Source organism: Perna viridis, chromosome 15, assembly GCF_037379345.1.
Source record: "Perna viridis isolate PV_CMFRI_1.1 ecotype Kerala chromosome 15, ASM3737934v1, whole genome shotgun sequence".
Classification (NCBI taxonomy): Eukaryota; Metazoa; Mollusca; class Bivalvia; order Mytilida; family Mytilidae; genus Perna; species Perna viridis.
The window spans coordinates 9,700,953-9,725,388 of NC_142459.1; the positions used below are offsets into that span (position 1 = coordinate 9,700,953).

The 24,436-nt window shown below is 32.7% G+C and overlaps 1 protein-coding gene across 12 annotated transcripts in view; it reads left to right on the forward strand.

Annotated features, from left to right (window-relative positions):
* The window catches only part of LOC148596864 (neogenin-like), a 108,949-nt gene extending 86,403 nt beyond the window's left edge, over positions 1-22,546 (forward strand). For 6 of the 12 annotated variants that reach the window (XM_088564423.1, XM_088564420.1, XM_088564428.1 and 3 more), the window contains 13 exons: positions 651-761; positions 1,017-1,334; positions 3,231-3,533; positions 4,666-4,752; positions 5,251-5,443; positions 5,619-5,842; positions 6,538-6,648; positions 7,220-7,363; positions 9,421-9,447; positions 10,261-10,341; positions 12,434-12,655; positions 13,346-13,488; positions 15,347-22,546. In XM_088564423.1, coding sequence (XP_088420549.1) covers positions 651-761; positions 1,017-1,334; positions 3,231-3,533; positions 4,666-4,752; positions 5,251-5,443; positions 5,619-5,842; positions 6,538-6,648; positions 7,220-7,363; positions 9,421-9,447; positions 10,261-10,341; positions 12,434-12,655; positions 13,346-13,488; positions 15,347-15,445 — 2,063 coding nt within the window. In that variant the 3' untranslated portion in view covers positions 15,446-22,546. The remainder of the gene's footprint in view (positions 1-650; positions 762-1,016; positions 1,335-3,230; positions 3,534-4,665; positions 4,753-5,250; positions 5,444-5,618; positions 5,843-6,537; positions 6,649-7,219; positions 7,364-9,420; positions 9,448-10,260; positions 10,342-12,433; positions 12,656-13,345; positions 13,489-15,346) is intronic. The other 6 variants (XM_088564427.1, XM_088564424.1, XM_088564430.1 and 3 more) reach the window with 5 other exon arrangements.
* Positions 22,547-24,436: the final 1,890 nt, after the last annotated feature.

A 24,436-nucleotide genomic window follows, 5' to 3' on the forward strand; every position in this document is an offset into this window, starting at 1 on the left:
GGAAATAGACACACACAACTAAGAACATAAAATTTAAAAAAAAAATTGTACAAAGAAACCAAAGTTAAATGTGCAACTCAGACTCTACTAAGAACTGGGAGCATGGACCAGGTGCACTGGAAGAGTAAGTGACCTCTGCTATTTCTAGAAACACCTGCCGAGTTGCTCATAAAAAGTCAGGTTTGGGAAGAGAAAAGGTAAACAATGACACATTAAGAAAGATGTTTATTTTTATTGATTCTTGGTAGTCTACAAATTTTGACCAGAAATTACAGATTGTGAGTCTCTTGTTGGCACCTATGTTAGAATCACACAAAGTTCAAATTTTACAAATCATTTTCATAAATTACAACCAAAAATATGGATTGATTTGAAGTAGGATGAACATGTCTGTATGACATAGAGACTGAGTTTCATGTTAATGTCCATTGTCCTTTTATTTTTGAATGAAAGCTTAATAAAAGGATATATTGAAAGGGAGATTAATGAAAGATTTTAAAATCAAATTTAACATTAAATATTCAGTGCGATTTTTTTTTTTTTTTTTTTTTTTTTTTTTTTTTTTCAGAAATATTCAGTTTTTTGTCCAATACATAAGTTTCTTTAAAATTCCAAAATTCTATTCTGCTGAACACATTTTCTTTCTCCAGAACCTAATGCTGAGTATGTAATCACAGTCCGAGCTTATAACAGAAAAGGTGATGGTCAACCTAAATACCAAACAGCTAAAACCAGTATAGAGGAGGGTAAGTGGTCAAGGGGTCAGTATTTTGATAATTATATCACCTGTATTTATTGTTAGTGAATTTTAATGTGACATGCTTGAAAGGTTTTGGCGAGCATCAATATTAAAAATATGAAAATTTAAATTTATTTTGATGTGAGAAATTTCATAATCAAAAAGTTATAATTGTAGATTCTGTTTTTCTCCCTTTGTCCAGGTAACTTATAAACTCAACTATTCTGTGGATTGTAATTAAACTTGATGTCAATATTCAATTTACTATATTTTACAGAAAAGGAAGTAACGACTCCAATGATGCCTCCAGTCGGATTGAAGACATTTGTTCTCTCTTCATCCACAGTGCTTTTAACATGGACTGACACCTCTCTTGGGAGTAGTCAGCGGACCACTGATAACCGATTCTACACTGTCAGATATGCTCCTGTACAAGGCTCGAACCGCCGATTTAAATACCTGAACTCGACTGGTCTAAACTGCCACATTGATAATTTGAAGCCATACACAAATTATGAGTTCAGTGTCAAGGTTGTGAAAGGTCGACGTCAGAGTACATGGAGCATGAGTGTACTCAACCGAACAGAGGAAGCAGGTAAAGAATGGAAAGTTCACAATTTGATAAGTAAAATCAGTGTGAAAATTAGATTTTTGAAGATATTCCCCAATCTGGGCTGATGGCATTCAAAACCTATTCACCCAAATCAGAATTTATTTGCCCAAATATTTTCTAAAAACTTTTTTTCTTTTTTTTTTTTTTTTGGTGTTCAGTTTCTCTCCATTAATATTCAAGGTGTCAGGTATTGTAGGTAATTTTGCCAACAAAATAAATCGGTTTTATAAACAGTATCATTATTTCTGTCTGTGTCCTTTGTCACATTGTATTGTGTCCTTGTTTTCTTCAATTATGTTTTATCATTATTACTAATTGAAGCATCGACATTCTTTGCTTATCATATCATGACACATACAGTAACCTTAGCGCTACAAGAGTAGATTTGATTACACAACATTTTTTCTGTCAACCATTCAGAGGCAGTTTTTGTTGTATTGGTGTTTTCATTGAAGTGATCTTAATGCTAGGTAGGTACCAGCAGTTGACTTTGAATTCATAGTAATTGTTTAGAAATAAAAAATTATTTGCCAGTTGAAAGTTATCTGATTGCCCAAAAATCTGTCAACTGTCATTGGTGTCCTGTGTCTATTTCTCACACTTTAAGTAGCACTTACACATTTCATAGTATAGACCCAAAAAACAACTTAATTACAAAAATAAAAATATGTAGCTTTTTTGGGGTGTATCACTTTTTTCAGATTTTGCATGATTCTTACCAGAACAGTTACTTAAAATGGTTCAAAGAGTAAGATTTTCAGAGATTAAGCCTATTCAATACAAATTTTTAAGAGATAAAGAAAATCCTATTCAAAAACTGTTGAAAGAGTAATCAAGGGAACCAAGGTTGTAGCAGTAATCAAAAGAATGTAATCCAGGGACAAAGACCAGACATGGAAAACAGACATACACAACAAAGAACATAAAGTAACAAAAGTAAATGAGCGACTCATACTCCACTGAAAACTGGGGGCATGGACCAGGTACACCGGTAGGGTAAGTGTCCTCTGCTTTTCTAGAAATACCTGCCGAGTTGCTCATAAAAAGTCAAGTCCGGGGTAGACAAACAAGGAAAGTTGTGAAGTAATGTACATATGAATATGAAATACATGTTAATTGGAAGATAATGGAAAATATTGAAACATTTTCAAAATGAATAAATATAGACCTATTAAGAATTGGCAATAATAAAAATTTTGTCTATTGAAAAATCAAATGAAATTTCATTGTGCATGTTGTTTATTGCTCGAATAAACAAATAAACAAAATATGCACATGGAAAATTGATGTTATTTTACAATAGGCAAAATTTTTATCATAGCCAATTCTTATAAATTAATTTTTAAAAATATTTTTATCTTAAACATGAGAAAAGTAGCTCTGAATTTAACTGAATAGGGGCGTGTCAATATTTTTTTATCCATTGAGACATAACAAAATTATTTTAACCAATCTGATTACTGTATTTATCTCAAATTAATTTATTGAAATAAAGTACCGTGAAAGTACTTTAATTTTATTTTAACCATGAACAATAATACTTTCACAGTAGTCTATATTTGTTCTATTGCTTAAGGAGGTAGACCTAGGGTAAGGGCATAACTCATGAAATCAGTGATATGTTTGTATCATGTACAATTTACCAAAGCCTATCAAGCTTTCATTTGAAGCAGAATAAAATGGAAGTTAATTAGATGCTTACATAAAATTGATGTTAAATGCTGAATACAAATGCTCCAATGATTTTTAAGAGATGTGTCCCTTACCTTAGGTCTACCTCCTTAAAAAGTATACATAAAGAGCATCTTTTATGATTGATTTGTGGAGAACACTAGACAATTAAAAAAAATATTCTAAATTGATTTCTTTTTTTTTCAGGCCCAGGTACACATCCTAGAGACTTAACAACCATCAGCATAGAAAAGACACCTCAGGCTGTTCGTCTGAACTGGCAGCCTCCACTCCTTCCCAACGGCCAAATCACAGGGTATTTGGTCTTCTATACCACCGACCCTAACCAAGAGGACATCCGTTGGGTGATGGAGGGGGTTGTTGGAGAACGGTTGACTACAACCATTAAAGGACTGACACCTGATACAACCTACTATTTTAAGATACAGGCTAGGAACAGTAAAGGTTATGGACCTATATCATCTACAGTCATCTTTAAAACACCAAAAGGTAAGAGCATGGGCCTATTGATATCACTGGGTCCAGAATTAATTTTAAAAGAGGAGTCCCCAGGCTATTATTTGCTTGTTTTTGTCCTACTTTTGGGCAGAATTTGCCATCAGAGGTAGGCAGGTCACTTATTGGGATTGGAGATGTCTGATAATTTAACTGCTACAATACAAGATGTTCTTTCTTTAAAGTAATGAAATTTTTAATATACAAATGAAGTTCAAGTTCTCCCGACGTTTATGTTTGAGGTCATAAAGCAAACAATTTGATTTGATGATATTAAAATGGAATTCAAACCACACATCTGTCAAGAATAAAAAAAAACTCTCATGCAAAACTATCTGTGTTTACACCACATGTCATGAGATAAATAAACTCCCTGAAGGTTCAGTATTTTCATAAAATTATACCCCGCTCTGAAGGATTAGAAGCTGAGGTAAATTGTTTACCCTTGACTGTTTGTCTGTGTTTCCACCATTTACAATTTCTTTCATCAAAGTTTTCTCTGCAACTACTCATCACATCAGCTTGAAATTTTAATTCATTCTTCCAGTAAGTATACCATATGGTGGGATCCATTTTCTGTAGAAATCTATAACTTTCCATTTACTGAGGACTTGTTTATTTTCCTTGTATCATGATTGAAAGCAGGGTTTAAAGGAGGTAGACCTAGGGTAAGGGACAGAACTCTTGAAATCAGTGATATGTTTATATCATATTCAATTTCACCTAAGCCTTTCAAGCTTTCATTCGAAACAGAATGAAATCCATCCAAGTTACTTTGATGCTTAAATGAGATTGATGTAATATGCTGAATACAAACATTCCAATTATTTGTAAGAGTTGTGTCCCTTACCCTAGGTCTTCCTCCTTAATTGCTCACTGTTATCTTGTTTTGCTTGTGCTTAAAGAATATATACATGTAGATAGTACATTGGAACTACTTTTTCCATCCATCTGACAAAAAACATGATGACTTCCACTTGACAGATTGATTTCAAATATGGTATGTGGCTACATAGATGGAGCATATATTGTAAGCAATTTTGGTTATTGTCCATTATCATGAGTCCTGGTATACCTTGACAATTTGTGCATCTTCACGTTGACCATAAATACTTCTCTTTTTAAGCTGATGGTACAGGTGGAGGAAAGATCAATCCAGTCTATCCAGAAATTGTCTACCCTGGTGATAAGCCTGACATCAGGGACTATTTACGTAAGTACATTGAAACCTGCCTGAACGAAGCCTTAATCAACTGAAAACATGTCTAAACCAGACACTTCAATAGGTCCTTTCTTGTCCATTTCTTTTAGTGCTGTAAGTATATTTATTTTCAAAGTGGCTAATATTCGCGGAATATGCCTGTCCCATTTTATTGCATAATCCAATATTTATACCTCATAACATCAAGAAATTACTTTCAAAGTGTTTGAAAAGTGTGCTTTTTTAAGATATTGATATGTCAAATTTAGTTGAAATGCACTGTCAAAAAATGGCGGGAAAGTTTTCCCCGAACTTTTTCCTTATATAAGCAGTCAAAAAATATCTACATCACTGATGCTTCAGGATAAATTTAAATATTTGTTTAGTTTTCTAGATATGTTGAATGTTGAATTTGAGGCAAAAAAAGACCAAATTGAGAAATATGATGTGCCACCCATTGCCTGATTCTTACACAGAATGGTACTTAAGTTATCTGGATCTTTATTGCAGCCACAATACCAAAACCTGATGAAGAAGATCAAGATTCAACAGAAAAAGAAGACAACAAAGTTGGCGGGTTGTCAACCAACATCATCATTATCATAATAGCAGCAGTAGTGGGTGTGGTCTTCTGTATTGTCATCATAATTGTGGCTTGTGTTTTCTGTAGGAGGAGAGATTATGGAGGCAGGGGAGTGAAACTGTAAGTATAGTTACAATTGTTTTTAGGGCAAATGGTTTCATCAAAATGAAAAAAACAAGCTGAGATAAGTGTCCATGTCTTTGTTTTTGGATCTTTATATTACTTTTCTTCTTGTTGCTTAGTTACTGATTGATGTTTGTACATTTGATGAAATACATTCTTGCTTTTGATTTAGGCCACAAGGTAACACATCACCCAGTAAAAAACCAGGACCAAAAGATTTAAAGCCTCCAGATTTGTGGATAGGCCATGGCCATGATCCTATGGAACTAAAGGCCTTGAACAAACCAGACCGTAGTGAGTCGATGCTAACTATGAGTACATTAAGGCGGAACTCTAAAGATTCACAGTCCATCGATGACAATCTGCCGCTGTACAGACCGGATATGGAGAGACAGAGTAGGTCTAGATTTCTGTTCATAGGGTCCAAATTTACTTTCATTAGTGTTTTAGATCAATTGATTTCATTGTCAGTGGAAATCACTGATAGTTTTAGTATAATGGTAGTAGTAACCATGGAAAAACCAAATTTGCAGACAGTACTTAATTAAGTGCTCAGTTATCTTGTGCAAGCATGTTAGTCTTTAATGGAGAAGGTCATGGGTTCAATCCTCGTAAGTCATACATAAAATTATAATTTATATTGACTGCATCTCCAAGCATACATTGTTCCAAAGATACAGTGACAACTAGTTGGTTTGGTGTCACCTTCCAGTAGACTATTGCTTCCTTGAGCTTGCACAATATAAATCTGACTCAGTGTGTCTGTACAAAACAGGGGCAATACCCTCTTGGGGTGAAATTCACAGGGATGATTTTTTTTTCCGCTTTTTTAAAAAAAAATTGGATTTTACTGCTTTGTTTGTTGACCAGGTCTAAATTATTCAAGATCCGTCATAGAACATTACACCATAATCAATCGATTAATCTGCCAAAGTCCATGTTTTCAATTTCATTCAGTGACATAATAACTTATTTATTTCTAAACATCACGATTATTATTCATGGAAGCAATTTTCAAAGAAGGTTCTATTCAAGAGATAAAACGAAAAGCTTTGGTTCTGTATAATTATAGTAACTTTTTTTATTACTAGATTCTGATGTGTATTATTGTGGTGAGGATAGCTTTCCAAGACGTTCCCAAGGTCGATCCAAACCTTCCAAATTATCTATATCAGTAGATACACAGGGACCACCCAAAGAACGTAAGTATCAGTGAAACACCTGGAGTACCTGATAGGAACACCTTTTTAATGTCACCCTTTGCAAGTAAATTCTAACTCAGGGAAAGTGACATTTCTTGTAGAAGGTAGACAAAAGGAAAATATTGGGTCACCTTCTGGTTTCCGCAGACCAGAGAAAAAACTTTTCTGTTAAGATTACCCTACCTACCCTAGCACATTTTATTGGTATTTTTCGGATGCAATGCTGCTTAATATATTTTTTTTTGGTTGAGGTTAATGACTGCTAGTATTTAATTCAGGAAATCATCCCAAAAGTGCATATATAAAATAATTTTGTAAAATATGATTTTACTTACCTACCTACCCAATGTAACCTTAAACAGACATTTTTTTTATTTTTAGCCTTATAAACAAAGTTGTGAATGAGATGTTATTATGCTTTACCAATCTGTCATCAATTTCAAGTGAGCCCTGACATTCAACTCGAAACCTCATTAAGTATTTTGTTCTGTTCCGGGTAATTTTTATGAAAGCAAGAGTATTTAAATTCCATGTAAAATTTTTAGTTAATCTATGAACTTCTTTATTTTAGCTGTTGCCATGGTTACAGCTTTACCAAATGGAATGAACCCTGACCCTGGTCACCCACGACCAGGGTTTCCAAGGACACAGTACAATATGCAGTATACCAGTACACCTCGAGTCAACGCTGGGGATATGCCCCAACCCTCATCTAGTATGTAGTTAAAAACAATGTCTGTTTTCTGTACCGGTGCACCTGGTCCATGCTCCCACATTTTAGTGGAGTCTGAGTTGCTCATTTACTTTTTTTACTTTGTATGTATGATTTTAGTTACTTTATGTTCTTTGTTGTGTTTGTCTGTTTTCCATGTCTGGTCTTTGTCCCTGGATTGCATTCTTTTGATTACTGCTATAACACTGTTGATGAAATCCAGTCTGAAGTAAAGCTTGATAATGTTTCCATTTAAATATCTGTAAAATATTAATTCAAAGGTACGAAACAAGTACAAAATGATCTGTTATCACGGCAAAACATAAAACACACGGTTCCCTGCTCTTTTAGTCCAATCATTGACTATATTTGTATTTAATTAGTACAGTCAGTCAAACATAAAGAGACCTCTGAAGGGAGACACTTAGGACAAGTGGTCTTTGAATACAATGCCAAATTATTCATTCTATAAGCTTTTACATCTCTAGATTGGAATTTAGCAATTCGTGAACTGAGTGAAGTGAGGGCAAATGAATTGAAAAAAATCCATGTATCGTCCTTGATAGAAAACTATGTAGGGACTATGTAACAAAAAATGAATTTTCTTCTTTCCCTTAAATGTTATGGAGGTAGGAATGACAGGGTATTAGAAGGGAAGATTTTTCTTATTGCTCTGAATTTATTCATTGAAGGAATAGTATCTTTCTTGATCTGCAACATTAAACTTCCTGAATGGTTGCAATGCTTACTGTTTTGCATTTTGAATAACAGAAATGCTTTAGTATTTAAGTTGCATGACAAAGGTGTCTCCTTTCTGTTGACAAAATTTTATTTTCATCAAGTATCTTGTCAGAGCTATTTAAGTTTATCCTGAAGCATTGGTGATGTAGATATTTTTTGACTGCTTATATAAGGAAAAAGTTTGGGAAAATTTTCCTGCCATTTTTTCTCAGTGCATTTCAACAAAGAAAGCATTGAAAGACTTCCTTTTCATGAAGAAGTTGAATTCATTAATTTCGCGCGATATAAATTTTCACGGTTTTTTGCAAGCCTATGAAAATCAAGAAAGTTTATATCCATGAACAAGTCGGGGAAATTGGATTGATCAGGTTGGGTGTTTTTTTGTACAATTTTTCCATCGAATTTTTCGATTGATCAAATACAATTATCTTTCTTTGATTTTCATTTTCGTCTTAATACCTGAAAAAATAACAAAAGATAGGTATATAAAATACTAATATTTAATTCACAATAAAATAATGTTTTGTGGCATTAAAATCATTCACCCATAAATATGGATAGGCAGTTGACAAGACAAAGTCAGTAACTATGCAATAAATGGCAGTTCCCCGTCATATAGGAGGTATATCCATAGGAAGACATGACAAGACAATGAAAGATAACTCATTTTTATTTAGATTTTATTTGGCTAGATAGTCATAGATCGGCGAATATTAATTTTCAGTGATGTCAATATCTCAAAAATTAGTATCCGCGAAACTGACTAAAATTCACGAAAGTTTACTAATGCAAATATAAGTTGGTTTACAGTAGATGTTTTGAGCAAGGTTGTTTTTTTAAATTTATAAATCCCATCTTTGAGAATTCAATGTATTCAAAATATAATTGACACCCTTGTGCATGGCATGTAGGTTTTGATATCCTTTGATGTTATATTTTGTGATTGACTGTAATAATATACTGTGTTTGACAGTAACATACACCAGTACTGAGTTTGACTGTAACAGTGTACCAGTACTGTGTGTGACTGTAACAATGTACTGTGGATGACTGGGTTTTGCAGTATTATCTGTGTTTGACTGTAATAGTGTACCAGTACTGTGTTTAACTGTAACAGTGTACCAATACTTTGTTCAGCTGTAACAGTGTACCTGTACTGTGTTTGACTGTTACTATGTACTGTGGCTGACTTGGTATATCAGCACTGTGTCTGTTACAGTGTACTGTGGTGGACAGTGTTGTAGAGTAGTTATCTATGTTTGATCGTAACAGTGTTTTACAGTAGTTGTGTGCATTTTGTTTCTTTTTTTCTACTTCAGTGCCTGTGCTCAATACAGATTATCATTGTAAGTTTGTTGTAGTGCCAGATTAGAACACTTTAAATCAATATTATTTTTCGCAGAGGGATGGTGGGTGTTACTGTGTCACAGGGGGGGGATGTTACTTTGAACCAACATATTTTCATGATTCAGGACATCAATTATTACTACTGTGAAAGTATTATTGTTGTGGGGTACCAATTTTCAAGGTTTTTGTAGAGAAGCCAAACCATTAAATTTGGTTCCAAATGAAAAGGAGAATCTTATTGATGTGTGTACTGAAAACCTCGAAACCACGAATTCAAGAATCCAGGAAGTTGTGTTTCTTCCCTTGTCCAAAAAAATTGATATTCACAAATTAAAGTACTTTCACAGTATTTGTTTTTGTGACTAACACTTTGTTTTACATTTATTAGAAGGGACTTGTGGTATTTTATATTTAGTGATTTTTATTTTTATTTATTTTTTTTTTTACTTAGGAAATTAGTAAAATTTGGTTGGTTCACATTATGTAATTTGTGGGTTACTGATCTTGTTATAATTATAGGAAATTGAAATGATTTTTTAAGTTTCATTATGTAATAAAGGTTTTTTGGCTTGAAGTCTATTTCTTTTTTTTTCAAAAAGGTTAAAAATTAGAAAACATTGATAATTATATTAGTTAATCATGTCACAATTGTGTTATTATTTTCGTTTGTAAAAAATACTTAATGTATTATTTTGCTGTGATAAAAAGTTAAGAGATGAGTTTTCTGCATGACCTTTCAACCTGCACTTTGACCTTATTCCTTTGAACCTTTAGCATGACCTCTGCATGTTTTGATGTTGTATTTTTCACAGACAAGTTATGTCCCTTGGATGAAGACGATTTTGCACATCATGAAATGATTGAGGACTGCTATCCGGCTAGAGTTGGTTATGGCATGTATTTTAATATAGTCATAAGAAACCATTTAAGTATCTTAAGGGAACCAGTTTAAGTCTCAGGTCAAACATCCCCTAAGGAATCAGTTTTAATTTTGAATGTGATAAATTAATGTGCATAATTATGACTACTGTTCATATATAAAGATTTTCTTGTTAACAGGGAGACTTTTTTGTTCTTTTACAATGCAGATAAAAAGCTTGCTTTTTAAAAAAAATTTGGGCATTGTGCATTTTTAGTGCTTTCATGCTTCTCAAATATATTAAAAATATCCATAATTAATTAATTTTAAACGTTTCTGTTTTTGCTACATTCATTTGATTTTTATTTGCATGAGTTTTTTTGCATGCTTACATGTCATGTGTGAAGGAATTGAAATATAGACTGACAGTTGTAAAAAGCCAGTGGTCACAAGCCAAAAGTCCAATGTAGAAAGGGTCTATGTTCTGATAACAGATATGTTTGTTTCTATAGCGTCACAAACTGCCTGACATTTATAAAATGTATAAATTGTATGAAAAGGTCTTTTTCTTGTGAGATATTTAAGCATAGAAAATATTAAAATTCCCAACATATACATAAGACATTTTTTTTGCTATTCCTTCATGCATGACAGATTTCTTGTTTTTTTCACATTTCATGTAGTTTTTCATATCATCATGTATTATCTTGTACAAATTGGTTGCACTTTAATTCCTTAAATATTTTTTCTTAGCTGGGATAATAAGGTGTTCAGTTTTTTAGGGTAGATATTACACAAGTAAATGTGCCACACATGATAATCATATGTTTCAGTTTACATATGATTATCACATGATTATCATATGTTTTCAAACTAAAATTAACATACAATAATCATATGATTTTCATATGAAATTCATATGTGGAATATCATATAATTATTATATGTGGCTTATTTGGATGTGCAGGTTTGCTGTATGTGACACAGCTTCAATATAATGTTTAAATTTGGTTTATTACATCATGTAATCTATGAAATTCTGTAAATGCAACATTTTTCATAAGGATCAAAAACCTCCAGTGCTAACAGCACTTTGATTTTATAAACCTTACATATGTTGGGAAAAATATTGTTGGTTTCCTGGCCTCAACAACAAAAGTAATTAAATCCATGGTAACAGAACAATAACAATTCTTCAAAAGCAAATTGAAATACACAATAATGACTAACATCTTCCCTAGTGTGGACAGGCTGATGAAATCTACAGTGGTGTTAATCTAGTTTTGTAAGGTTTTAACCATCAGCTTAACTTCAGTATAATTGTTATATATGTACAAATCTCTTAGAAATTGTACAAAAATCAGCTTGGATTGATTTTGGGGTTATGACCTTAATCTTAAATAAATTAGGGTTCAAAATGACTACCACTATTTCCTTGTCTCAAGGGACTAACCTGGAGTAAAAGTAGATCTATGAAATTTGACTTCACAATTCCATTCCTCAAAAGGAAGATTTCAGTGCATTTTAAGGATTATTTAGGAATTAGGTGCTAAAAATGGTCAGAGATACAACTTAGCGTGAATTACTTATTTCATATGTCTAATTAAAGAAAATTAAATTTGTTGACCACTTTTATTTTAGTCAGAATTTTATGCAAAACATGTAATAATAAGTTTAAGTGTTGTCCTTTGTGTTCATATCAAGCTGCACCCTGTGAAACATTTCATTCAAATTTTCATAATACACTGTCCCAACATAAAATTAATTGCTGCTCAGTATAGCACACATAACCCTGATCTCTCATTATTAAAAGTATTCTAGAGAGCATCCTTTCTTATAGTCTAATTATAGACCAAAATTATTAAAATCCTCTGGACAGACAGACTGACAGAGGGCAATATAATACATTACAACAGTTAAGAAAATCATTCTCATAGTTGTAAGAAAGAAAGAATTTTTTTTTTTAAAGAAAAAAAAATTCAATGTTCAAAGCCTTTTTATTGTACAAAAACTCAAAATTCTTTCAAAATAAAAATAAAATGAAACCAACGAGGAGCAACTTCATTTGTACAAGATAAGACTCCCAAGTCACAAAGATTATTATGTTACCCAATCGGTGATTTCAGCTCGCTCCACAGAAGCCCTCTCTATAACCGGAACAGATAGGTCACAACCAACTGCCATCGTTACTCCAGATAAAAGGTCAAACGATGGCTACAAAAGTCTTCCACGACATTCGTCAGAGGGGCTTTGTTTACCTAGAAAAATGCACCCCATGAGGAGTTTTACTATACCCACTCCTCCCCCTCTGGGACAAAAGCCTGGTGCCCCTGTTCCTAAGCATATTGGTAGGTATTGTCTGGTAGTTCAGGTGTTGGACAAGTTATTTGTTGTTTTTGTTTTTATCCTTTTTAATCTTCATTTAGATACCCATTCTTTCATTGTATGTAGTACTTTGTTAGTAGCTTTTTCGCTTTGTTTTAGTTTTAGTTCTAACTTCTGTTCTTCATAACAATGTTTTACCAATGTATATGTATATGTATTGTAGGTATTTATTACATACTAGTAATTTAGTTGAACTTAGAATTCTATTTTTAGCAGTAAGGGTGTGCTTGAATGCTCAGATTTTTCAGGCAACTACCCAAAACTGGTTGTTCTCTGACTAAGTCTGGTTCACAACTAGTTAAATCATAATTAGGAAGAAAATTGGTAAAATGTATTACTGCAAATCTGGTATAATTCATGTGAAAATCATGTGAATGTTATTTGTTGGTAATATTCATGCAGTGAGTGTTATGTGGATGTATTAAAGGCTTGTCATGTCTTATCTAGCAGGCCCTAGCACACACACTGTTAAAAACCAACAAGCACTGTTGAACTATTTTCTTCTGGTGGGGGCTTTGCCTTGGACCTGGCATGTAACCTAGGCAGCCCCCAGAGCCCCAGTCTTTCAAGTTAGCATTCTATGGACTGGCCTGTCTAGGTAAGTAGATTTAGACAGTTCAAAGTCCTCATGATCCTTATTTATTTTCTTACAGTGAAGCCGCAGCAGAGTCCCTACAAGAAGACCACACCCATTTCTAGTGTACCGATCAAACCTCGAACAATGACCGTCATTAGTACACCAAAAGCTCCCGATATTATACTCAAGTCTGGGAAAGAGTCAGATGGAGAATTACAGGTAATGAAATAGTCAGTTGCATTTTTCACAATTATTTCAGAATTTACATTATTCAATTTCCCAAAACTTTATCAAGAATTCATTTGAAACAGAATGAAATCAATCCAAGTTACTTTTATGCTAATATGAGATTGATGTAAAATGCTGAATACAAACATTCCAATGATTTTTAAGAGTTGTGCCCCTTACCCTTTACGCTTTACACAAACATACTAATGAGGTCTCACTAACTGCTTCTAATACTTCCAGTACTTTACATGTGAAAAAAGTAGTTCTCAAAGTTTCACTGTGAATTCCCAGGACAAATGACATCTTAAAGTTGCATACCATTGCGAAGCTTGGAAAATAAAACTTTCAAAATCATTATGCTATTGGTACGATTATTGTAGAAATTCTTCACAAAATTGACTTGAATAAATGATACTGAAAATCCACATTTTTACCTCTTTTGCTAACTGACAGCATGGAGGCAAATCACTCACACATGTGAACAATGATTCATTCATTTGTACTATATTACAAATATGATTTTAACTACACATTCTCAGCTTTATTTTGACTTTTTTACTTTTGATCAAAATTGACACAAATAATGCACTTACAATGCATAGTTCTAGGTTCAGTATGTTTTTGGTACTACATAGAGGATGGAAATTTGACCCAAAAGTGGTTAGTGAGTCCTGATTTGTAAGAATTGTGACCCTTATTCTAGGTCTACCTCCTTAAGTATCCAAGAAGTATTTTAAGGACCATTCTTGAAATTGGTTTGTCTACAGAATCTTAAATCACGCTTTTTTTTTTTTGTGTAACTTCATACTCAAGCTTTTTGATATTCTTACGTAAGTTATGTATTGGGATATAAATTTATGTAGCATTAGCTTCCAGTTCAGATGATTGAATGAGAATTGGCTTTCAGAACTTGATGAAACTTTACAGGACGTTTAAACATGATGTGTATGAAAGAAGATCATTATTGTTGGAACCCTCTAAAGGGAGACAATCCAACTTTGGAATGTTACATTTATTTGTTTTAAGGAGATAGACCTAGGGTAAGGGACATAACTTATGAAGTCAGTGATATGTTTGTATCGCATTTAATTTCACTAAAGTCTTTCAAGCTTTCATTTGAAACGGAATGAAATCAGTCCAAGTTACTTTGATGCTACATGAGATTGTTGTAAAATGGTGAATACAAACGTTCCAATGATTTGTAAGAGTTGTGTCCCTTACCCCAGGTCTGCCTCCTTAAGTCCAGGTTTAGGTTGGTGGTATGCATGCTTGCAATATTTCTAGTTCAAAAGTTACTTAAGGGTTGTTTTTCAGTGATCAAATTTAAGGGGAAATATTTGCTAAATGCAAGTTAAAATTCAATTTTGCTAGTAGGAATTATTTCCACTTGCTGAAATTTGCTTGTAGAATTCTATATGTCATATAGGTAAAATCCAGAAAAAAAAAACAAAAAAAAACTTAAATTTAGTGTATAATTTAGTGATCGTAAATGTTCAGTACTTGCTAAATTTAACTAGTGGAAAAAATTCTGAAATTGAATCCCTGTTTTTATTTTTTTTTATCTAGTTATGCTTAATAACCAATTTTGGGTCAGTTTTTCCATATGTCAAAGCCTTATTTAGTTCAGAATTGATTGAGTTTTGGACTGTGCATGAACTGACATTAATGACATCACAACGATCAGTCTATACGAAATAATCTATCTTGCCAAGAAGTGGAAAACCCAATCAGAAGGCTTATGACAAATCCTATTCAAGTATTTAACCAAAACACAATCTTTGATGCCTGACGTCAATACAAAAAAACTGTGTTTAACAGGACCTTTAACTTTCTATATTTTTGTTTACAGAAATCAGCCAGTACAGAGGAATTAACAGCAGAAATGGAAAACTTAGACTGTTTAATGAAAGACTTAAATGCCATTACACAACAGGATTTTCAATGCTAGTATACATTCATCTAGCATAACCATCACTTAAAAATTCTAATTCTCAAATCTCTGCTCTCCATTGACCTACTGAAAAATTTATATACTGTGTGTAGCAGTTTTTTTTATGATTTTAGAGTAGCACTCAAATTTAGTCGAAGTATAGGTGACTTTAAAATTTAACAAAGATTTTGGTAAAGTGGGGATTAAGCTTCAGTGACGGTAGAAGAACTGCTTCAAGCAAAATTTTGAACGATGTAAAATACAATGGCTTATCGATGGATTGCTTAGCTTTAATTTGACAATTTCTATGTGTCATGGGGTGCTGATCTTAAGCAATTCTAGCCATTACAAGGACCAAAAGTAAAATGCATGAATCTCAAGTGATAGAATATATATACAAAATCAATGTTATGTTTGTTTAAAATTCTGTATGGAGCAATGAAACATTTTGATGATTTCAACACTGCTTTTAGTATAAAGGATAATGGTTGTACAAAGACTGTCCAGGAAGAAAATTCTTTATAATTGCATTTTGTAGAAGTTAATGATGTTTCAGAAATTAACTATATTCATTTTATGTACTTAAGGTTGCTTATTTTGAAAAGCCAAATATTTTATCGTATTTATTAGAAGACATTGATTACCACAGCAGCTGGTAGACTTTGGTTACCATAGCAGCTGGTAGACATTGGTTACCATTGCAGCTGGTAATGTTTATATCTCCTTAGTTGTTTTGATTTTCACAGCAAACTTATTTAAGAATTTAAATTTTAAAATTTATTTCTTAATTTATTCTAAAAAGAACATTCATTTTAATTTAAGTTTTAAATAAGTCCTAAAACGAATTCTGTGAATGTAATTTACTGTGCAGTATAGTTAACCCCTTCTTCCCCGCCCCCCATTTTTCAAGAAAGACAATTACTCCTGAATAGAAATAACAACAAAAAGGCATATCTATACTCCTACTCACAAAAATATGGTCTCCCAGTGTACAGATTGATTCGAAATTTGGTATGTGGTTTTATATATAGATAATGGGGCATACATTGTAAACAATTTTTATCTGATAACAACTTTCTGTATGAGTGGATGTATTATTTATTACATGGACAGGACAATCAACTTCAAGTTGATACAAAGAAGAGACATTTATCTATCATTTATAATGGGGGAAACTATCACTGGCAAAAATATTCATTTGACAGAATCTGCAGAAATTTGTATCCATGAAAAATTCCATGTTCATGTGGACTCTGAAAGTCACAAAAATACAAATACCAACCAGTCCATAATAAAACAATAGAAGGCTTTCATATTCACCATTTACTTTTAATCTGCTAGAAACTGGTTTAGGGTTTTAAACTGAACAAGTAACTGACATGGGATTTGAAGGCTACAAAAACAGTAATTGATTTGTGAAAATTCATCTCCGAACATCGAAATATCGAAAATGCTTCTGTAATATGTAAAAATTCTTAGCAGTAACCAAATTAAGTTTCTGTTCCCTTGGCTCCCATTACAGTGTCACCCAATCATTCACCTTCTAACCCCAGTTTACTTAGATACAATGAAAGAACTTTTCGGGAATGGAAGTGAATGTGAAAGTTATCTATTACAAATGTCTACTTATCAATGAAATTTGTAACTTTATGGTGCGATTTTGTGTAGTAAATGTAGTTTTAGTGTGTTGAAAATGACATAATTTTCATACAAAGTCATCAAGTTTGTTACCTTTCTATTTTTTAGTTTTTTTTAGTAGTAAAGGCATATGAACAATGCATTTATATAATTATGTAATTATTACTTGTGAAATTTAATGTTGTGAGAATGAGCAGGAAGACTGCTCCCATTTATTTTTTCTCAGTGATCAAATAATGTAATTCATTTTGTGGTTATTTGTCTCAATTTTTTTATCATATACATTAATTTTATGCTTGTATGGCATGACACTCGACTCTATGTGATGATTAATTATGAATGGCATGTTTTATTCCTCTCTCTTTTACTTTTGTATGTTGTTGTTTTTGTAACAGTGTATTTTATTAATTTCTTCGTATCTATCAGAATATATTTGATGTTAATTTTTTGGTCACATGCACATATTTTAAAAGAAATTAAAAGGTTTTTTACAGTAAAGTTGTATTTATTTTCAGATGTTTTAAATTGATAATTGATTCATATGATGTGAAAGGTCAGTTTGTACTTTCAACCTTCATTTTTTTATCCCCACCACACAAAATCTGTCTGTCTGTCCCCAGACGGTTTACTGGTGGTAACTTGAGAAAGGATCAACAAATTTATTTTCAAACTTTGCACAGTTATTGTGTACCAGGGAATTCAGATTAAATTCAATTTTCGGCAAATCTTAAATACATTTTTCAAGTTAAGTGATTTGAACATTTTGCCATCCCTCTTTTTTTGCCATTTCATGACTTGGTATCACTTAATGTACCATTAATGCTCTTTTATCCTAAATTTGAAATTTTAAGAAATAACTTTGTACCATGTAGTATGGTGGGTAATTTTGCATTTGCCCTTTGTCATGTGTGAACACTTTTTTTTATTGATTAATTGAAACACAACAAATGCATTTTGTGACTAAATCTTAATTGGTTCCTTCTTCAAACTATAGATTCACATTTTATATAATGTTTTTGGTCACCGACTGTCTTTGTACTCCCCAATAATTAACTTTTTTTTTTTTTATGATCTCGACAAATATTTCACTCGCCAGGGTGCTTACACTTGTGAATAAAAAAAAATGAAAAGTTGGTTACATTTCAAATTTCTCAAGTACCATTCCATGTAAGAATGAGGCAATGGGTGGCATATCATTTTCCCCAATTCAATCATTTTTACTTAAAATATATTCAGTACATCTAGAAAACAACCAAAAAGCTATTTAAGTTTATTCTGGAGCATCTGTAACATAAGTATTTTTTTGACTGCTTTTTTAGGGAAAGAGTGCTGGAAAATTTTTTCTCACCATTTTCCATAGTGCATTTCAGCTAAATTTGTTTTATCAATATCTTAAAAAGGTAAATTTTACAAACACTTCAATGGTTATTTTTGGTGGTTATCAGGTATAATTAATTGGTTAATGCAATAAAATCTCTGTGTTTTTTTCCTTTATGTGCCACACCTTATATACATTTTGCCCAATTGTTAGACGGAGAAGTACTGAAATGTTCACAAATTCTATTTTGAAAGAAATAAATGGCTTGCCAGTACAATTTCATTAGAATCAAAATACATGTATGTCATATCATCTTTAAATATTTTTTTTTATTTTAGAGAGAAAGAAAGATTATTTTATGAATGAGTGGAATTTCATTTATATACAATTTATGATTGAAAATTAACATCAATTGTAATACTCACTCATAATCCACGGTTTGATCAGTATAAACAGAGTAAATAGAATTAAATGCCAAGTGAAGCAAGGCCAAAACAATTTTGGGGATGGAATCAAGATTTCATGCTCAAGAAAAAATAATTTCCCAATTGTGGGACAGCGAGGGGGGGGGTATTTTCTGTTAAAATCTGCTAATCTACCTAGGTGATTTTTATACAATTTTGCTTTTGGGATTTATCATTTTTGATATAAAAATGAGTGCTGAGTTAAAGTATCGAAATCTATCTATTGTTATTATCTACTGTATTTTTCATTATAAAATGAATTTTAAACAGTTTTACTGTAAAGTATATTTTAAAGTTATTACCACTTTTAACACTGAGAAATTTTTTTTTCTGTCCATAACTGAGAATGTTTATAAACAACTGGAACCATTAAATATACCTTGGTATAAAGACAGGAGTAGTTAACTACAGACAATTTTTGAAATGGTGACTCCACTCATATGATCTCCATTGTGGAGAGTGGAGACACTGTGACTCCACTCATATTATCTCCACTAAGGAGAGTAGAGAGGAGAGTGGAGACACTGTGACTCCACTCATATCTCCAATAAGGAGAGTAGAGACACTGTGACTCTACTCAGAATATCTTCACTGTGAAGAATGGAAAAAGTAAAATTTGTGTTGACAGTAGTGTAGGTGTCACAGCCATTTTTTCTCATTTTTTAGATGAGTGATAATGCCCCAGACTTAAAGAAAAAAATGTAGTGTAAGTTTTTAATTTCCTAATTCAAAACTGCCATTATTCTAATTTATCTCACTGTTTTAAGCTCAGCTTGATTAGCTAAATGTATATTAGTAATATTATTTTGTGATTAATCATACATGTATGTACATTTTTGTATTTAGATATTATCATAGATATATTTATTTGTTTTAATTAAGGTAGAGTAGTTTTATTCACCACTTATTGTAATGCTATTTTAAAACTTTCGTAGCTCATGGAATTTGATACAAAATTATTTACAGAAATGGTCAATTAGATTGTCCCTATATAATTCAAGTTCTTTATTTCATCTCCAGTTGATAAATGTAGTTTTGTTTTTGTCTGCCACTGATAGAATCAAATTATTGTCAAAACTTGTTTTTGAAAGATTGAACAAGAAACTTTTACATTTGTGATTGTTTTGTTTTGTTTTGTTTTTTGGGTTTTTTTAAGGTGTTAACTTAAACTTTTATCTAAGGTGAATCTAATTTTTTTGGTGGGGGAGGGGACTGGGCAGGCCCTCCTTATTCTCAAAAAAATGTTTTTTTGATAATTTAGAAAAATCTGGAAATCTATGGAGTCCCTACCTCCTTTTAGAATTTCTAGATCTGCCACTGCATATGCAGGTTTTTTTGGGGGAAAGGAAATGAGGTTTAATGAACAACAATATTAATTTTGTTGACTTGGGTAATTAAGAAATTTCCTCTTCCCTTCTATTGGAGAGATGAAAGTTTTGGAATATTTTACTTCAATGATTGTATTAGTTGAGGCAGCATGTCATTTAATTCTGAGATCATTTTGCTGGTTTTGTCGGCAAAGCTTCATTGTACCTCTTCATTTCAATGAATTTATATTTGTTTTATTGTAAATGTATTTACCAGTAATTTTAATTGTAAAAATGACAATATGCTCAAAACAATCAGAGACTTTTAATGAATGCACGGTGCAAGAAGTTTGTAATGTGTTGGTAACACATATATGTAGTTTAGTGTCAATCTCTGTAAGAATCAGGCAGTAACATATGATACTAAAAAAAAGAAAAAGAAAGACAAAAAAGAGAGAACAAAACTTAACTATTTTGAAAATTTAACTTGACTATTTGTATGAACAGAACCAAGGAAAAAAGATAAGATTTTTCATAACATTTTGGTAAATTGAGTCATAATTTCATTAAAGTTCACACAAAATGAACATTTCAAGGGCATTAACAATTTCTGAACAAATCCAGTGATGCAGTGATCAAATAAAGGTGTTTTCAAGTAAAGAAATCATTCTTTGGTGAAATAGTGTTGTCAGATCAGTGTTTGACATGGATGTTTCAGATTTTTTCCCATTTTGCCTGATTCTTACTGAGACTTACACTTAAGAGACATTTATTACTTTTAGATTTACAGATTCACTGTCATTTCTACAAATTTTGACTGCAGGTTACCCTGTATGGGTTGTACATGTATATACCTAACTATCTAACATCATAAAATTCAGGATTTTATTAAATAATGATCTGTTATTAAGGAGGGTAAGGGACACAACTCCAACAAATCATTGGAACGTTTGTATTCAGAATATTACATCGATCTCATGTAAGCATCAAAGTAACTTGGACTGATTTTATTCTGTTTCAAATGAAAGCTTAATAGGGTTTGGTGAAATTGAATATGTTACAAACATATCACTGATTTCACGTGATATTTCCCTTACTTGTAAATCATTTTCTGTCTTCCAGTTAAAAAGTGGGCACTATTTTCAACATAAAGCCATTTTGCAGTTATTGGGGTTTGTGCAGTGACAGTTCAATATGAATATTGTTAATCTTCAACAAAAAGACTATAGAAAGTCTCTGTATAGCATTCATTAAAAGTCCATGCTTCATTTGGGCAGTTTGTAAACATCATTTTTTTCAATGTTGTATGCTTTATCAAATTGGAGTAAGGATTTTTTAATTTTTTTTAAAAAAACTAAATTCTATGCTAATGTAAAATTAAGTGCCATAATCCATTGTAGTAGATTAGTCTTCCTCTAGATTCATTTTACTAAATAGCATGTAAATCGTTGGGTTTTTATTCTTCACATTGTTTTAAATGAAAAGTCTGTTTTGTACCAGAATTGTTTTGCAATTTAACAAGTGAGCCTTTCTGAAATGAAAATGATTCATAAAATTCATGAAAAAGGGAAATGTCTGAGAATTACATCTGATTAAGTAACATACAACTGTAAATTTGTTACCAGTCTTTATTTTTTTAAAAATCCAAGATTGCTACCTTCCATTTTTTATCTCACAGCCAAGTTGTATTTCAAGTTATTTATTTTAACAAGGATTATTTAATAGAAACCATTTCATGTTGTTTCACTTTTAGATTATTTTTATATAGGTAATTACTGCTGTTATTGACATTTTTTTTTCACCAGTCAGTAAATTTTAAACCACCAGTAAAACTTGCTATCATGTTTATTTTTACATTCAAAGAGAAATTTATAACTGTAAAATTTCAAAGGTCAGTTGCTGTTTTAGAAATAAGTATTGTTTGGGAGTTGGACAGCATTTTTCAAAATTACCGCTCAGTGCATTTACTTTTGTTTAATTTTCAATACGAGTTGGGAAAACACTCGGCATGCATTAGCAGTATTTAGTATTGAAAATAAAATGCCCTCCAACTCTTAAATTCTGAAACGACTTTGGGAAAGAATTGTGTACCATATCATCGTATTTATCTTCCATTTTTTGCTCATGTGATGTCACGAAACTGTCATGGCCTCCTGGTCATGTTATGTCATTGTACTGTCATGACCTCCTGGTCATGTGATGTCATTAAACTGTCATGACTTACTGGTCATGTGATATCATGAAAGCATTATTTCATACATTCATGGTTGTCATTACATTATCATTTGTAAATAAATCATAAACGTGTGTCAAAGGTCAAGGGTGAATGAAATGTGAACTTTTTGGAGAGTAATTTATACACTGACTTAAAATTAAAAATTTTCTACTTAAAGTTGGTTTGTTTTCTTAATGCCTTTGCGGTATGGTATCCTTTGCCGAATTAGAGCAGGTCAAGAGTTCAATCCTCACCGAGTCGCACTACAGACTTTCAAATTCGTAGTCACTGCTAGCGCTGCTTCACTGAGCACTTGGTATTTAAGGGGATATGGTAATGACTAGTTGGTTCCGAGTCAGAAAACCTGAGGGACATGCCTACCTGGGGGATGTTGCTTCTTTGAGCTAGAAGATCCAGCTCAGGGTAAGCAGGGTATGTTTGATTGGTCAATCATTTCCGTCCTGGAATGCATGAGATATTAGCAATAGGACGTCAAACCATAATAAAGCAATCATTACCCAGAATACACTATGGATAGCGTTTCAAAGAAGTAAGGAAATTACCGATATTTCTCCTTTGTTACTCCGTGATTTGAAAGTTTTTACACTACAACAGAAGGACAAAGTATTGGTCTGTATTCGTTCGTCGTCTGTAACATCTCTGAGATTGGATATTGCATTTCCCTTAAAATGGCTAGTGTGGATTTATACGGTATGTGCTTTCTTGTGTCACATTGCCGTTTTTACAATTTATAACGAGTTATTGGACTTTGGCGTTTTCATTCCATTTGTGTTGAACTTACAATATTTTGGAAAGGGTTCCAACCAATTCGTTTAGATGCACAACAACACTGAAGGTGTTAGACGTAAGTTACATGTAGGTATAATACCACTATTAAGGGAAACCAGTCGCCTGCACATACTAGAAAATAGTCTGTCAGAAACAAAGTAGTTCCTAGGATGCAATGTATAATTTTTGTGATTTAGCCAGTATATGCAAGCTGGGTAATCTGAAAGCATATCATGCCAGATACTGTAAAAAAAGATTGTGACCTTGAAAATTGCTGACTTCAGGCAGAGAAAGTAATGGGACTTTTAATAGTGGTTTTACGCCAAGATCACTCCAGGATTTTTATGGCATTTTTGGGAATTTCCTGAAGTCACTCCGAAAAGTGACACCAAAAGAGGAGTTTGAGAATCTTTACTCTCTGGGTGTACTGTATGGGACACAATTCTTACAAATCAATTGTACGTTTATATTTAACATAAATATCATTTAAGTAACTTGCATTTATTTCATTCTGTTTCAACTGAATGCTTGATAGGCTTTGGTGAAAGTAATTACAATGCAAACATATCACTGATTTCAATATTTATGTCCCATACCCTAGGTCTACCTCATTAAGTGCCCTTCATGTTCAAGGTTTTCCTGCCTTGTCGGTATTTGAAATTCATTAAAAGTTTTTTTTCCCATTGAGCACCTACGACCAAATACGATCAAAATTGTTGCCATTGCAGTCGTCATTTGTGGTCTATAAGCGCTGTTATTTACAATCCCATTCGAAATGAATAAACACGCCTCGGAAGTGTATAGAATACGTAGATACATGCAGTCCGGACTAAATACTGCATTGTTTGTTTGTTTGTTTGTTGGGGTTTAACGTCCGAGCAGCAATATTTCAGCTATATTCAGACAATGAACATGAAATTGATGATAAAATGAACATGAAATGATTATGAAATGAAAAAGGGATGAGACACAAGGACAATGGGGTCGACAAATTTTGATTGCCACTGGAAATAGGGAGAGGTGGGTAGAGTCGGGCAATTTAGCCTCCTGTGGCGGAGCCCTATGGTTCCTACACCGGGAGAATACCACAGTAGGGTTCTTTAACGTGCGAGGAACTTGCCATCTTTTCCAACACGGTGCACCACTATGGTTTGCGGTCAGGTTTTCCGTATTATAGCCTGACAACCCCAGCATGTAACACGCCAGGGGTACCCCATTTTCACCACCTGGGGCACACATCCCAGTTGCTCTGTGAGCAGAGCGCCCTAGCCCTCGGCT